The sequence below is a fragment of the Falco naumanni genome, chromosome 20, assembly GCF_017639655.2.
Source record: "Falco naumanni isolate bFalNau1 chromosome 20, bFalNau1.pat, whole genome shotgun sequence".
NCBI classification, from domain to species: domain Eukaryota; kingdom Metazoa; phylum Chordata; class Aves; order Falconiformes; family Falconidae; genus Falco; species Falco naumanni.
The window spans coordinates 3,882,955-3,897,076 of record NC_054073.1 but is presented as its reverse complement, the minus strand read 5'-3'; the positions used below and the strand labels follow the sequence as shown (position 1 = coordinate 3,897,076).

The window sequence follows — 14,122 nt, the reverse complement described above, 5'->3', positions numbered from 1 at the left end:
CTGGGTCTGGAGCCACCAGCGCCATCCTGGGCCTGGAGCCACCAACGTCATCCTGGGTCTGGAGCCACCAGTGTCATCCTGGGTCTGGAGCCACCAGCGTCATCCTGGGTCTGGAGCCACCAGTATCATCCTGGGTCTGGAGCCGCCAGCGTCATCCTGGGTCTGGAACCGCCAGCGTCATCCTGGGTCTGGAGCCACCAACGTCATCCTGGGTCTGGAGCCACCAGCGTCATCCTGGGTCTGGAGCCACCAAACGTCATCCTGGGTCTGGTACCGCCAGCGTCATCCTGGGTCTGGAGCCACCAGCGTCATCCTGGGTCTGGAGCCACCAAACGTCATCCTGGGTCTGGAACCGCCAGCGTCATCCTGGGTCTGGAGCCACCAGCGTCATCCTGGGTCTGGAGCCACCAGCGTCATCCTGGGTCTGGAGCCACCAACGTCATCCTTGGTCTGGAGCCACCAGCGTCATCCTGGGTCTGGGGCCACCAGCGTCATCCTGGGTCTGGAGCCGCCAGCGTCATCCTGGGTCTGGAGCCGCCAGCGTCATCCTGGGTCTGGAGCCACCAGCGTCATCCTGGGCCTGGACCCACCAACGTCATCCTGGGTCTGGACCCACCAGCGTCATCCTGGGTCTGGAGCCGCCAGCGTCATCCTGGGCCTGGACCCACCAACGTCATCCTGGGTCTGGAGCCACCAGCGTCATCCTGGGTCTGGAGCCGCCAGCGTCATCCTGGGTCTGGGGTCGCCAGCGTCATCCTGGGTCTGGAGCCGCCAGCGTCATCCTGGGCCTGGACCCACCAACGTCATCCTGGGTCTGGAGCCGCCAGCGTCATCCTGGGTCTGGGGCCACCAGCGTCATCCTGGGTCTGGACCCACCAACGTCATCCTGGGTCTGGAGCCGCCAGCGTCATCCTGGGTCTGGGGCCACCAGCGTCATCCTGGGTCTGGAGCCACCAGCGTCATCCTGGGTCTGGGGCCACCAGCATCATCCTGGGTCTGGGGCCACCAGCGTCATCCTGGGTCTGGGGCCACCAGCGTCATCCTGGGTCTGGGGCCACCAGCATCATCCTGGGTCTGGAGCCACCAGCATCATCCTGGGTCTGGAGCCACCAGCATCATCCATCTTCCTCCTGTGCACCCCCAACTGTTCCGAGCTCGGCCGCACCAACCCACGCTCCATCTTGGCCAGCACCGCAGAGGAGTCACCGCGCTTTGGCATCATGTGCCACCAGCTGAACTTGCCCCTTCCAGGGTGCCACTGGCCACCACCTGCCAGGGGACCATCAGCGCCGGCTTTTGGGCAGGGGATGTGCGCTCTTGAGCTGGATGGCTCCTGGATTTTTGGAAAAAAATGTTTTTGGGGAAGGGACAGGTGCTCTTTAGCTGGATGGCTCCTGGAATTTTGGAAAAAATGGCTTTTAGGCAGAGGACGGGTGCTCTTTAGCCAGATGGCTCCTGGATTTTTGGAAAAAATGGCTTTTGGGAAAGGGATGGGTGTTTTTTAGCTGGACAGTTCCTGGATTTTTGAAAAAAAACAGCTTTTGGGCAGGGGAAGGGTGCTCTTTAGCCAGATGGCTTCTGGATTTTTGGAAAAAATGGCTTTTGGGCAGGGGACGGGTGTTCTTTAGCTGGCTGGCTCCTGCATTTTTGGGAAAAACAGCTTTTGGGCAGGGGACGGGTGCTCTTGAGCTGGATGGCTTCTGGATTTTTGGAAAAAAGCGGATTTTGGGCAGGGGACGGGTGCTCTTGAGCTGAATGGCTCCTGGAATTTTGAAAAAAACAGCTTTTGGGCAGGGGACGGGTGTTCTTTAGCTGGATGGCTCCTGGATTTTTGGAAAAAAGTCATCTTTGTTGCATCCAAAGCAGAATCCCGTTAGGAAGGTCTCAGGTTTTTGCTTTCTTGAAGCCCTCCCCGTCCCATCCGTGCTGGGATTTTGGGTACCACATGGCCGAGCCCCATTCCGGGAACGCTGGCTCGCTCCTCCGTGCAGGCGGGCGTGCAGACCCCAGCCCAGGGGCATGTGCTGCAGCTCCGGGGTCTCTGGAGCCGAGACCCTGCTCCTGGGGGCTTTCCCCTCATTAACACACTTCGGGGGACCCCAAACCATCCGGGCAGGATTGTTACTGGACTCTTTGGCCAAGATCCCCCCCCCCCGGGCTGTGTCTTTTCACCCTCTCCGAGCCCCCACCGCGCTGACGTCGCCCCGGCACGGAAAACATCGCCTCCAGTCCTTCAATCAAGAGCCACAGAAATGGGACAAGCCATCACAACATATCAAACAAAAAAATTACTCTTTATGGGAGCTAATTACTAAGAAAAAACCCTGCGTTTCATGTGGATTTCACAGGCGAAAGCCCAGCGGTTGTCCTGCCGGGGGGGGGGGGCTTGGCTTCCCCCCCCCCCGCTTCCTTCGCGCGAGCCACGTGCGTTTCATGCCGTCCCCAGGAGGGATGCTGAGCTTTCATCTCAGAAGATGCGCTGCCCAAAAAAAAAGTGAAGTATTAAAATCCAGATCAAACACGCTGCCTGGCTCTGAAATAGATCAGAAGCCGCAGCCCACACCCGGGACAGCTGAGGGGAGCCGCAAGCCCCCCCGAGACCCCCCCTCCTGGGTGCTCCGCAGCCCGGTAAATAAACTAACCTGGAGCTTGGGGGGGAGGGGGGAGATTAGGAGAAACTTCTCCCGCTGGGGTCCGGCGATGGGCTCCTGCACCCAGCAGAAGCGCCCACCTTGGGCATCGTGTGGGTGAGGGATTTGGGGGTCCCGAGTAGAGTGAGGGGCTTGCGGGAAGCCCCTCGCTCGCGTTGGATGCCCCGAGCCCACCTGAGACACGGTGTCGGTGGCTCCGTGGTGACATTTTCAAAGCACGGACCTAAGGAGGTAAAGGAAAAGCGACGGATCGCCAGGCAAAGCCCAGGATGGGACGGAGCCCCCCTCCTCATCCTGCAGCCGCCGTGAGACCCCATCCCCACCCCGGGGGGAGCCCGGCACAGATCAGCCATCACCGCTGCGGCATCACCAGAGCCACGGAGGAGCCTCAACACCGGCAGCGGCCGAATCGTGCAGGGAGGGGACAGCTCGGTCCCCAGGGAGCCATCCCGGTGTCCCGGGCTCCTCCGTGTCCCACTGGGCTCCTCCGTGTCCCACCACCCCCCAGTGCCACCAGCAGCTGCCCATCCCCGGAGCCCTGGATCACAGGCTGAGGCTGGAAGGTTGGCTCCGGGGTATCCATGCGGATCTTCAGGGCTTGGCAAAGCATCCCCCATCCCAAGGCAGCCGTCGGCAGAGCTTTGCGGAGGGGGGTTGGGGTTGGGGGGGTGGTTTTGGTTAGGGGGGGACACCCCCCCCAAGCCCGGGTTTGAGGAGTAAATTCCTCGGGCACAATTTTGTGTTTGCGCTCGGAGGCCAGCGGTCTCCTCGCCTCCTGTGGGGCTGGAGGACCCCAATATCCAGCAGTTCCGTGACAATGCTGCCGCCGGGGGAGGGCTGGGAGGACGGATTCGCGCCTGTCACCGGCTTCTCCGGATGGATTTCCAACCCGGAGCTTCCGTGGTGAAATCCACGGTGGCTCCCGGACACCAAAATCTGCTGGGGGCGGGCAGGGGTGCGTGGGGCACATGTGGCCACAGCTGGCCCCGTGCTGGCCACCGCTGCTGGGGGCAGGGCGTGGAAGCCAGAGGTGCTGGCCCCCTGCCCCAGCAGCACCGAACGCCTCAGCTCAACCCCGGAGCCGGGGTGGGGGGTAAGCGCGGAGTCACCGGCAACCTGAAAATGGGGTTTTTTTAGAAAGCAGTTAAAGGTTAAACCACAAACTGGAGAAAAAAAAAACCCCGACAACCAAAAAAAACCAGCGCAAAACTGACAGGACCAGAAAGAGCCCAACTGGGTGGGTGGGGTGCAGGTGGCCACCGTGGCTCTGGCTGCGCCGTGGCTCTGGCCCCCATGGACTTTGCTGCCGTGGCTCTGGCTGCTGTGGCTCTGGTCGCCGTGGGTTTGGCTGCTGTGGCTCTGGCCACCATGGGTTTGGCCACCGTGGCTCTGGCTGCACCGTGGCTCTGGCCACTGTGGGTTTGGCCACGGTGGCTCTACCCACCATGGGTTTGGCCACCGTGGCTCTGGTCGCTGTGGTTCTGGCCACCATGGGTTTGGCCACCGTGGCTCTGGTCGCTGTGGTTCTGGCTGTCATGGCTCTGGCTGCTGTGGCTCTGGTTACCGCGGCTGTGGCTGCCATGGGTTTGGCCACTGTGGGTTCCACTGCCGTGGCTCTGGCTGTTGTGGCTCTGGCCACCGTGACTTTGGCTGCCATGGGTTTGGCTGCCATGGCTCTGGTCAACGTGGCTCTGGTCGATGTGGGTTTGGCTGTTGTGGCTCTGGCCACCATGGCTCTGGCTGCTGTGGCTCTGGCCACCGTGGTTCTGGTTGCTGTGGCTCTGGCCACCATGGCTCTGGTTGCCGTGGCTCTGGCTGCTGTGGCTCTGGCCACCGTGGCTCTGGCCGCCGTGGTTCTGGTTGCTGTGGCTCTGGCCGCCGTGGCTCTGGCTGCCGTGGTTCTGGCCACCGTGGCTCTGGTCGCCGTGGCTCTGGCTGCCACCCCGGGCAGAGGGCGATGGGCTCCGGCCCCCAGCAGAGCAGCTGGTTTTTGGGCACCGTCGTGCCGCCGAACCCAGCCTGCGCCCCTTGGGGGGGGGGGGGGGGCACGGCAGCCCTTGGGCTCACCCGGGTGCCACAGCCCCTGGCCTTGGCTTGGTGGCCGCAGCCCCCCGCAGCGTGGCCGCAGCTCTGGCACTTGGCGTCCCGTCGTTCCTCAGGGGGTGAGCTCAGGACGGCTGGGGAGAGGGGAGCGCGGGGGGCTGCCACCTCCAGCCTGCTCGAGTGCCTGGGGGATGTGGGGGCCAGAGGTTCAGGGGGCCGGGGTTCAGAGGTACCATCCCCGGGGTTCAGAGGTACCATCCCGGGGTTCAGAGGCACCATCCCGGGGTTCACAGGTACCATCCCGAGGTTCAGAGGCACCATCCCGGGGTTCAGAGGTACCATCCCGGGGTTCAGAGGTACCATCCCCGGGGTTCAGAGGTACCATCCTTGGGGTTCAGAGGTACCATCCTTGGGGTTCAGAGGTACCATCCCCGGGGTTCAGAGGTACCATCCTTGGGGTTCAGAGGTACCATCCCCGGGGTTCAGAGGTACCATCCTTGGGGTTCAGAGGTACCATCCCGGGGTTCAGAGGTACCATCCTTGGGGTTCAGAGGTACCATCCCCGGGGTTCAGAGGTACCATCCTTGGGGTTCAGAGGTACCATCCTTGGGGTTCAGAGGTACCATCCCGGGGTTCAGAGGTACCATCCTTGGGGTTCAGAGGTACCATCCCCGGGGTTCAGAGGTACCATCCTTGGGGTTCAGAGGTACCATCCCCGGGGTTCAGAGGTACCATCCTTGGGGTTCAGAGGTACCATCCTTGGGGTTCACAGGTACCATCCTTGGGGTTCAGAGGTACCATCCCCGGGGTTCAGAGGTACCATCCTTGGGGTTCAGAGGTACCATCCTTGGGGTTCAGAGGTACCATCCCCGGGGTTCAGAGGTACCATCCTTGGGGTTCAGAGGTACCATCCCGGGGTTCAGAGGTACCATCCTTGGGGTTCAGAGGTACCATCCCCGGGGTTCAGAGGTACCATCCTTGGGGTTCAGAGGTACCATCCTTGGGGTTCAGAGGTACCATCCCGGGGTTCAGAGGTACCATCCTTGGGGTTCAGAGGTACCATCCTTGGGGTTCAGAGGTACCATCCTTGGGGTTCAGAGGTACCATCCCCGGGGTTCAGAGGTACCATCCCGGGGTTCAGAGGTACCATCCCCGGGGTTCAGAGGTACCATCCCGGGGTTCAGAGGTACCATCCCCGGGGTTCAGAGGTACCATCCCCGGGGTTCAGAGGTACCATCCCCGGGGTTCAGAGGTACCATCCTTGGGGTTCAGAGGTACCATCCCCGGGGTTCAGAGGTACCATCCCCGGGGTTCAGAGGTACCATCCTTGGGGTTCAGAGGTACCATCCCCGGGGTTCAGAGGTACCATCCTTGGGGTTCAGAGGTACCATCCCCGGGGTTCAGAGGTACCATCCCGGGGTTCAGAGGTACCATCCTTGGGGGTTCAGAGGTACCATCCCCGGGGTTCAGAGGTACCATCCCGGGGTTCAGAGGTACCATCCTTGGGGTTCAGAGGTACCATCCCCGGGGTTCAGAGGTACCATCCTTGGGGTTCAGAGGTACCATCCTTGGGGTTCAGAGGTACCATCCTTGGGGTTCAGAGGTACCATCCCCGGGGTTCAGAGGTACCATCCTTGGGGTTCAGAGGTACCATCCCCGGGGTTCAGAGGTACCATCCCGGGGTTCAGAGGTACCATCCTTGGGGTTCAGAGGTACCATCCTTGGGGTTCAGAGGTACCATCCCGGGGTTCAGAGGTACCATCCTTGGGGTTCAGAGGTACCATCCTTGGGGTTCACAGGTACCATCCTTGGGGTTCAGAGGTACCATCCTGGGGTTCAGAGGTACCATCCTTGGGGTTCAGAGGTACCATCCCCGGGGTTCAGAGGTACCATCCTTGGGGTTCAGAGGTACCATCCTTGGGGTTCAGAGGTACCATCCTGGGGTTCAGAGGTACCATCCTTGGGGTTCAGAGGTACCATCCCCGGGGTTCAGAGGTACCATCCCCGGGGTTCAGAGGTACCATCCCCGCGGTTCAGAGGTACCATCCTTGGGGTTCAGAGGTACCATCCTTGGGGTTCAGAGGTACCATCCTTGGGGTTCAGAGGTACCATCCTGGGGTTCAGAGGTACCATCCTTGGGGTTCAGAGGTACCATCCCGGGGTTCAGAGGTACCATCCTTGGGGTTCAGAGGTACCATCCCCGGGGTTCAGAGGTACCATCCTTGGGGTTCAGAGGTACCATCCTTGGGGTTCAGAGGTACCATCCCCGTGGTTCAGAGGTACCATCCCGGGGTTCAGAGGTGCCATCCCGGGGTTCAGAGGTACCATCCTTGGGGTTCAGAGGTACCATCCCCGGGGTTCAGAGGTGCCATCCCGGGGTTCAGAGGTACCATCCCCGTGGTTCAGAGGTACCATCCCGGGGTTCAGAGGTACCATCCTTGGGGTTCAGAGGTACCATCCCCGGGGTTCAGAGGTGCCATCCCCACGGTTCAGAGGTACCATCTTCCCTCGGGAGGTATCCCGGGGTTTTACCGTAGGCTGCCGCTTCCAGCACATGGATAACGGCACGGCACCGCCGAACAGCACCCAGCGCCCACTCCCCTTCTGTGTCACCGGCCAGCGAGGCCGAACGGGTGGCCACGGGGATTTTCATTCAGGAGTGACAAAACGAGGGAGAGAGGAGACTGATAATATCTCGCGAGTGTCTTACGGCGCTGAGCGCTGGATGTGGCCGATGGATGGTGAAGAAACGCTTGGAAATGGTTAAAAATGCAGGGGTCCTGCTGCCCCCCACCCCCCCTCCATAAATCTTGCCTTTGGGGTCAGGGCTTCCCGGAGGAGGTTTTACCCGGGGGGGTGCACCCATGGTGTCTCGGGAGCAGAGCACCAGAGGCATTTTGGTTTTGGTATTTGGCCAAATCCTGATTTATGGGTGTAGCCCCCCAGCTATCGCAGCGCGGGTGCAGCCCACCCTTCTCCCACCACTCTCCATCTCCGAGGAGGCAAACGCTGGTGCTGCCGGGGGGGGGGGGGGTGGCGATGCTGGGGGGGCAGGTTGCAGCTCTGACATCTCACCGGCGATGGGGCTGGAGGGGGGGGGTGGACTGCTGGCCAGGGTCGATCCCTGCCCCTTTTCCTTGCAGCTTGGCCCGTGTCCGCCTCTTCCGTGGGCTCTTCGGCGTGGGTGCCGTGTCCGTTCTCACAACTTCTGCTTTCCTTGGATTTTTCGCAGTTTCCTCCCCCACCGTCGGCAAACCCTACAAGTGCAACTACTGCGGCCGCAGCTACAAGCAGCAGAGCACGCTGGAGGAGCACAAGGAGCGGTGCCACAACTACCTGCAGAGTCTGAACACTGAACCGCAAGCGCTGGCCGGCCAGCAAGGTCAGTGCCGTGGGGCGGCCGGAGCCCTGCTGTGCCCCCCGGCTCCGGCGCCGTGGCGAGGTGGGAAATGGAGGGGGGGGATGCGGGGTCACCGTCCGCCCCCCCGTCTGTGCTTGACGGGGTTGAGCGTTGGGGATGCTTTTCCCGTTACAAAAAAGGGGGGTGCTGCGCGGGGGGCTCGCCGTGCCGCGGCGGGGGTGGGATGAAAGGCGCTGCGCTGGTTCACGCCGCAGCTCCCCGCGGGTGCTCGGTGTTGGCTCCCCGGGTCCTCCCCCCACACCACCAGCCAAATGGCATAAGCCCCCCGGACCAAAACGCGCCCCTGGGCCCTATTTTCTAGCGCCAGAACTACCAACAGGTTGCCCAGAAGGGACGGGACGGCGGGGGATGGACCCCTGCGGGTGGGGGTCCGCAACGGGCGCACGTGGCTCCCCCCCCTGCTGTGAAAGAACCGAAACCGGCGCCTTCCCAGCTCCTCACCCCCTTGGAGCAGGATCTGGCCCCGGTGGGCTTCACCGGTGAAGGCCACCCGGCGGCTTTAACCGGCGGATCCATAGGGAATGGCGGAGCTGCCCTCGCCGGCAGCGCCATGGGGCAGATCTCGCCCAGCCGGGGTCGGGAGCCGGCAGGAGGACACTTCGATCCGTTGAAGCCGGCTCCTCTTCCCCAAAAGCGGCAGGAACGGGCCCAGCTCGCTGAAGACGGGAGGCGACCCGGCTGCCGGTGCTCCCCCGTGACCCGAGTCTCCGACGGGGGAAGCGCTGGGCCCTGAGCAGGTGGATCGGGAAATTTCCGTAGGTGCGTCCCAGTTAGGGCAGGGAACGGCGTGGCCGGAGCGCTGGCGGCGGAGGGTCCGGCCTGGGTAACCGTGCCCGTCCCGTGGGCACCGGCTCAACCGGCTCTCCCCCTTGTCTTGCCAGGTGAGGAGATGCGAGACCTGGAGATAGTGCCGGAGTCCCTGCTGCACCCCCCGGCCGAGCGGCCGGCGTTCATCGACCGGCTGGCCAACAGCCTGACCAAACGGAAACGCTCGACACCTCAGAAATTCGTGGGTAAGGGGCTCTCCCCACCCTTGATCCCGGGGACAGGGGGACCCCTGGGTGCTGGAGCGGGGTGCCAGGGTCCAGCCAGACCCACCACCCCCCCCCCAAGCACCCCGCCTGGGAGTGGAGACTCTGCACTTGGGCACATGGCTGGTGCTGGCACAGCGCCTTTCGGCCCCACGGTCCCACGATGGGGACGCTGGCTGGTGCTGGCACAGCGCCTTCTGTCCTCATGGTCCCAGCATGGGGACACTGGTTGGTGCTGGCACAGCGCCTTTTGTCCCCACGGTCCTGGGATGCGATGGGGACACTGGTTGGTGCTGGCACAGCGCCTTTCATCCCCATGGTCCCACAATGGGGACACTGGTTGGTGCTGGCACAGCGCCTTCTGTCCTCATGGTCCCAGCATGGGGACACACGGTTGGTGCTGGCACAGCGCCTTTCATCCCCATGGTCCCACAATGGGGACACTGGTTGGTGCTGGCACAGCGCCTTTTGTCCCCACGGTCCCAGCACAGGGACACGTGGCTGGTGCTGGCACAGTATCTTCCCCACAGTCCCGAGGTGGGATGGGGACACTGGTTGGTGCTGGCACAGCGCCTTTCATCCCCATGGTCCCACGATGGGGACACTGGCTGGTGCTGGCACAGCACCTTCTGTCCTCATGGTCCCAGCATGGGGACACTGGTTGGTGCTGGCACAGCGCCTTTTGTCCCCATGGTCCCACGATGGGGACACTGGCTGGTGCTGGCACAGCGCCTTTTGTCCCCACGGTCCCAGCACAGGGACACGTGGCTGGTGCTGGCACAGTATCTTTTGTCCCCACAGTCCCGAGGTGGGATGGGGACACTGGCTGGTGTTGGCACAGCGCCTTCTGTCCTCATGGTCCCAGCATGGGGACACTGGCTGGTGTTGGCACAGCGCCTTTTGTCCCCACGGTCCCAGCATGGGGACACACGGTTGGTGCTGGCACAGCACTTTTCATCCCCATGGTCCCAGGATGGGGACACTGGCTGGTGCTGGCACAGCGCCTTTTGTCCCCACGGTCCCAGCATGGGGACACACGGTTGGTGCTGGCACAGCATCTTTTGTCCCCACAGTCCCGGGGCAGGATGGGGACATGCAGCTGGTGCTGGCACAGCGCCTTCTGTCCCCACAGTCCTGGGATGGGGACACTGGTGGGTGCTGGCACAGCACCTTTCATCCCCATGGTCCTGGCACGAGGACATGTGGCTGGTGTTGGCACAGCGCCTTTCGTCCCCACGGTCCCACGATGGGGACACTGGTCGGTGTTGGCACAGCGCCTTTCATCCCCATGGTCCCACGATGGGGACACTGGCTGGTGCTGGCACAGCGCCTTTCGGCCCCACGGTCCCAGGATGGGGACACTGGTGGGTGCTGGCACAGCGCCTTTCATCCCCATGGTCCTGTCACGGGGACATGTGGCTGGTGCTGGCACAGCGCCTTTTGTCCCCACAGTCCCACGATGGGGATACTGGTCAGTGCTGGCACAGCGCCTTTCGTCCCCACGGTCCCACGATGGGGATACTGGTCGGTGTTGGCACAGCGCCTTTCATCCCCAAGGTCCCGGCATGGCACGGGGCTCGCACGCGGTGCCGGGGGATATTGGGGGTGTGGGGGAGGGGGGGGTGAACCCCAACCCCCCCCCAGCCCCTTTGACGCCGCTCTCCCTTTGCCGCAGGCGAGAAGCAGATGCGATTCACCCTCTCGGACCTGCCCTTCGACGTGAACTCCGGCTTCGAGAAGGACGTGGAGATGGTCTCAGCCCACCACCCCCTGGACCCCTCCTACGGCAGCTCCCTGTCGCTGATGGGGGGCGAGCACCTTCGCCCCCTCCGCCTGCCCCCCACAAACTGCATCTCGGAGGTCACCCCCGTCATCAGCTCCGTCTACACCCAGATCCAGCCGCTCCCGGGTCGGCTGGAGCTGCCGGGAAACCGGGAAGCCACCGAGGGGCACGAGGATGTACCGGATGGGGTACAGGTGGTCTACCGGAGCCGGGAACCGGGCGTTTCGCCCACCAACGGCTGCCAGGACTCGACGGACACGGAAAGCAACCACGAAGAACGGAGTTCGCAGCTGCCGACGGCGGGGAGCTGCGCCAGCAGCCGCCAGAGCCCAGCCTACGCCAAAGAGGACCCCAAAGTGCCGGAGGGACCCCCGGCTTCCCGTTCTACCCCCAGCTCCGCCAAAGAAACCCTGCGGGTGGTCAATGAGGAGGGGGAGCAGATCCGGGCGTTCAGGTGCGAGCATTGCCGCATCCTGTTCTTGGACCACGTCATGTTCACCATCCACATGGGCTGCCACGGCTTCAGAGACCCTTTCGAGTGCAACATCTGTGGCTACCACAGCCAGGACCGGTACGAGTTCTCCTCCCACATCGTGCGGGGCGAGCATAAAGTCGGCTAAATTTACCCCCTCCCCCCCCCCCCAACCCATCCCTCCCCTCCCCCACCCCATCCCCCCCACCCCACCCCACCCCACCCCCCCCCCTCTAGCTCAGACCCTCTACCCCTTAGGGCATGGAACTGTTGGTTTGTTGGTTTTTTTAGTTGTTGTTTTTTTTTTTTTTTTTTTTTTCTTTTATACTCCTTTGCACTGACTTTGGCTACAAAAGAAAAATATTTAAAAAAAAAAAAATTATCAAGAACTTAAAAAGAAAAAAAAAAAAAAAAACAAAAAAAAAAAACACACCAACCCAGCGAGGGGGAGCTCTTAACAATTTGCCTTTTTATAAATGGAGTTATTTAAATATTAACGGACTTTTTTGTGCTTTCCACCCCCCACCCCCACCCCCCCCCCACCTCTCACCTCCCTCCATTATTTATTGAGCTTTTCAGTTTCTCTTTTGATAACTTTTTTTTTTGGGGGGGGGGGGTTCCTCCCCTCCATACCCACCCCCCACCCTGAGTCTCGCTTGAATTTTGGAGACTGTCCCCCCGCTCCCCATCCCCCCCGCCCCCCCGTCCCCGTCCCCGTCCCCGCTCGGCTCTCCGAGCCCTTTCCTTGGTGGTTCCGCTCTCGGGCGAAGCCAACCTCAGATTAGGTGCTAAAATCCCACGGGACCCCCCCCCCCAACTTGCCCGCGGGACCCCCTGCCCGGCGGGGGGGGCCGCTGCGCCCCGAGCTTTAATGAGTTTAATTCAATACAGGGAGCGTAAGGCAGGACCCCCCCCCCCCATCCCCGTCCCCGCGGTGCTGGTTGTGCCAGCGTTTGAAGCCCCCGGGGACGGTGGGCGCTGGGGGGGGGCGGGGTGGGGGGCGGCGCTGGGGGTCCGCAGCGCTCCCCTGAAATGAAGGAAAGGGGAGCCAGGCTCCATCCTCCTTCTGGAATCTTCCTCCTCCTCCTCCTCGGCACAGGCCAGTATCTCCTACCCGCTCTGCTGCGGGGGTGACCCCCCCCCCACGCTGCCCACCGGTGCTGGGGACCCAGATCGGGCCCCCCCACCCCCACCCCACCCCCACCCCCTCTGCCCCCAAAGCCTTCCCGGGGATCAGGGGTCTCCCCGCGCTCCGGTGTCATTCCTGGTCCCGCAGCGGCACCCCAAAGGCCGGCGACACCCCCCGGGAGGGGGAGGGGGTTGAGGGTGGCGGGGGGGGGGCTCTGCATCCAGCAACCCCCTCCCAAGCCCCTTCCCCCAGGAATGGGCTCTGGGGGACACATTGCCGGGATGGTTTTGGGGGGAGAGACACCAAGGGAAGGGGCTCCCCATCACAAGGGGGGGGGGTCCAGAGCCAGACCCCCCCCCTCAAGAAGCGCCCCCCCCCCCCTCCCCCAGGACAGGACCCCCCCCCAAGAGGGACGTAGCAGGGCCAGGGGTGGGGGGGCAACAGATAACCAAAAACTACCGCGCGACCCCAACGCCCATCCCCGGCGGGGGCCGCGGTGACACCGGCCGCTCCCGGGACCCCCGGCTGCAGCCCCCCCCCAGCCTGGGGGAGGGGTCCCCGCTTCCTCCCCCGGCCCAGGATGCATAAAATGCCCCTCAGCAGCCCCCCCCCCCCCCCCCCCGCCCCCCCGGGCTCCTGAGGTTGAAACCAAAGGCTGTTCCTTTTTCTACGGACACAAACACAACCACCTCACGCGGCGGCAACACCCGTTGCCCCTATTTCCCATTTTCTTTGCTTATTATCTATAATTGTAATTTTTAAATTTTTACAATTTTTTTTTTCTGGCTTTTTTCGGGTTCTGCGTGGCCGGAGGGGAGGGGGACAGCACGGCCGGGGCTCAGCGCGGGGGTCCGCTCGCCCCTTCTTGGCCAGCACGATGATCCGGAACCGCCCCCCCCCCCCCCCCGACCCCCCACTGACTCCAGCACCAAAAATCCAAAAATGGGTTTTTACGCCCCGAAACGCCAGCGCCGCCGTTTTTGGCCACTTTTAGGTCGTTGGTGGTTTTTTGGGGGTTTTATGATATTTTGGTTTTTTAATTATTTCCCCCACCCCCACCCCTACCCCCACCCCCCCGTCTCTTTTTTTCTTTCTCCTGTTAAAGAGTCTAAAACAAAAATGTAGGAATTTTGTAAAACTCCAGGTCGCTTTACTCCTGTAAATATCTATATTTTTTAATCAGATGTATGAAGAACAAACGATGATGTGCAATACCCCAGCCCCCACCCCCACCCCCGCCCCCCCCCCACTCCCCCCACCCCCCCCCTTTTTCCTTTCTAACGAGTTTTCATTTGTATATCGTTAATGGATTTGCTGTCGTCTTTGGGTTTTTTTTCCCTTTTTTGTGAGGTTAGACTCGCTTTTGGATAAAAAAACACCCCCCAAGCCCCCCCCCTTACGCCCCCTCCCCCCCAGCCCCTCCCCCCCCCCCCCCCCCCCCGTGACCGCAGGAGCTTTTGTATCTGTAAGATATTGTAATTACCTATTTGTGTAACGAGATCTACTACTGTAAGTTTTGTACTGTACTGGCTGAAGGTCTGTTATAAATAAACCGGAGTAATTTAACGCCCCCCCCCCCCCCCCAAGTTTCC

At 62.2% G+C, this 14,122-nt stretch overlaps 1 protein-coding gene across 3 annotated transcripts in view; it reads left to right on the top strand.

Moving 5' to 3' along the window:
- Window positions 1-11,601, top strand: part of IKZF4 (IKAROS family zinc finger 4) — a 35,696-nt gene extending 24,095 nt beyond the window's left edge. For all 3 annotated transcript variants that reach the window (XM_040618593.1, XM_040618591.1, XM_040618594.1), the window contains 3 exons: window positions 7,927-8,076; window positions 8,997-9,128; window positions 10,822-11,601. In XM_040618593.1, the coding sequence (XP_040474527.1) occupies window positions 7,927-8,076; window positions 8,997-9,128; window positions 10,822-11,549 (1,010 nt within the window). In that variant the 3' untranslated portion in view covers window positions 11,550-11,601. The remainder of the gene's footprint in view (window positions 1-7,926; window positions 8,077-8,996; window positions 9,129-10,821) is intronic.
- The last annotated feature ends 2,521 nt before the right edge of the window (window positions 11,602-14,122 follow it).